The sequence below is a fragment of the Sphaeroforma arctica genome (genome assembly GCF_001186125.1).
Source record: "Sphaeroforma arctica JP610 unplaced genomic scaffold supercont1.703, whole genome shotgun sequence".
Classification (NCBI taxonomy): Eukaryota; class Ichthyosporea; order Ichthyophonida; genus Sphaeroforma; species Sphaeroforma arctica.
Genome location: NW_014039855.1, coordinates 9,124 through 10,980, shown reverse-complemented (window position 1 = coordinate 10,980; position 1,857 = coordinate 9,124). Strand labels below are relative to the sequence as shown.

At 32.6% G+C, this 1,857-nt stretch overlaps 1 protein-coding gene across 1 annotated transcript in view; it reads right to left on the bottom strand.

Moving 5' to 3' along the window:
• SARC_08135 (CMGC/CDK/CRK7 protein kinase) overlaps positions 1-1,519 on the bottom strand; it is a 4,792-nt gene extending 3,273 nt beyond the window's left edge. The window contains exons 1-3 of the mRNA XM_014297896.1: positions 1,413-1,519; positions 711-820; positions 28-197 (exon numbers count right to left, since the gene is read on the bottom strand). Of these exons, the coding sequence (XP_014153371.1) occupies positions 28-197; positions 711-820; positions 1,413-1,479 (347 nt within the window). The 5' untranslated portion in view covers positions 1,480-1,519. The remainder of the gene's footprint in view (positions 1-27; positions 198-710; positions 821-1,412) is intronic.
• Between the last annotated feature and the right edge of the window lie 338 nt (positions 1,520-1,857).

The window sequence follows — 1,857 nt, the reverse complement described above, 5'->3', positions numbered from 1 at the left end:
TATACATTGATCCACGTGTGAGCATACCTCGCGATTACGTCCAGTTGGTTGATTTCCATGGTCACCTGATCGCCTTTGCCCTGGAATACGGGTTTGCCCATAAGCAATTCACCAAATATGCACCCGGCACTCCACATGTCTATTTCCGGTCCATAGGACTCCTGTCCTAAAAGTAGTTCAGGAGGTCTATACCATATCTGTCGTGAGTATACAGTGAGGATGGTAGGACATCTTGTTAGGGTTGGGTATTGGGGAAAGGACATATACATATAGCACTATGTATATGTGAAGTTTTAGACAAGTTACACCCAGTTCTCCTTGTGTTTATTTTTGGGCCGAAAAAGTCCTGCCCTGATTGTACTTCGTGGGGCGTATACTATTATTTAGGTTAAAATGTCCTGTAAATGATTATATTATACAATATGGAGACCTGTGAAAAATCGTAATATAAAATATGCATGAATATGTATAAGTACCTGCACATTCACATGTACTTGCACATTAATACGTACGTTTAGACGCACATATGTATTTACATTACCATACGCATATGTATATAAATTTACAATTTACATACCGTTTGCACACACACACACACATACACACACACGCACATAAATATATATATATATATACACATATATATATGTATATATATATATATATATATAATCAATCACACGTCTATGTCTGTACACTGAAATACCTACCGTCACGACATTGTTTGTGTATAAATGTTCTTTATCGTCCTTGATCTCTTTGCCCAATCCAAAATCGGCTATTTTTAGATGACCAGTTGGAGTGAGCAGTAGGTTTGAAGCTGTTATGTAAAAAAAAAAATCAAAAAATCGTAGAAGTATTTGAAGCAGATGTGATATAGAAAAAAATAGTACAGCAATTAATAGTCAATAATCCGAATATCTTCCTAAACTCTAGACCCTTAAAACCTAAGACTCCACAAAACCCAAATTTATTAAAAAAACAAACCCCCAAAACTTGGTCTGAAACATATACGTGTATGTAGGTATATACAATCGTACGTACATACAAGATTCATTCAATTTGTATACGTGCAAAACTATAACAACGTACCTTTGAGGTTGGAGGACATAATTTCCATTATATATGTTTGTATATGTATATGTATAAGTATAAGTATATGTACATGTATATGATATGTATATATATATGTATATTTATACATATACATGTATATGTATATGTATATGTATATGTCTATGATATGTATATGTATAAATATATATAAAATTCAAATAAATACATGTGTATCTTTATATATATGCACATGAATAAATACATACATACAGATACACACAAATACACACACACATATATATATATATATATATATAGATACTTTTTGAGTGACATTCGAGTGAAGAACAACGTACCTTTAAGATCACGGTGCATAATCTTCATCTTGTGGCAGTAATCCAAGCCTTCCAGTAGTTGAAACATGATATACCAAGCCTGATCTTCATCGAATACCACAGAATCCTATACAAGCCAGTAGTAAGACATAACATGGATTCGTTACAGAGCAGGTGGGATGGGAACACCCATGCATAGAATATGTATGTACTTGTATTTGCATATAATATACGTATATATATTAGTATGTGTGATATACAAGATTGCTTGTATACCGGTATTCGCATATAACATACGTACAACATTAAAATGAGAAACCAGGACTGGTTGCAATTGGTCAGATATAGTCGTGCTTGATATATACTGCCTACAACCGAATCCCGTACGGGAAGATATATATATATATATACATATATATATATATATACATATACATTAATATATATATATACGTATAAACATATA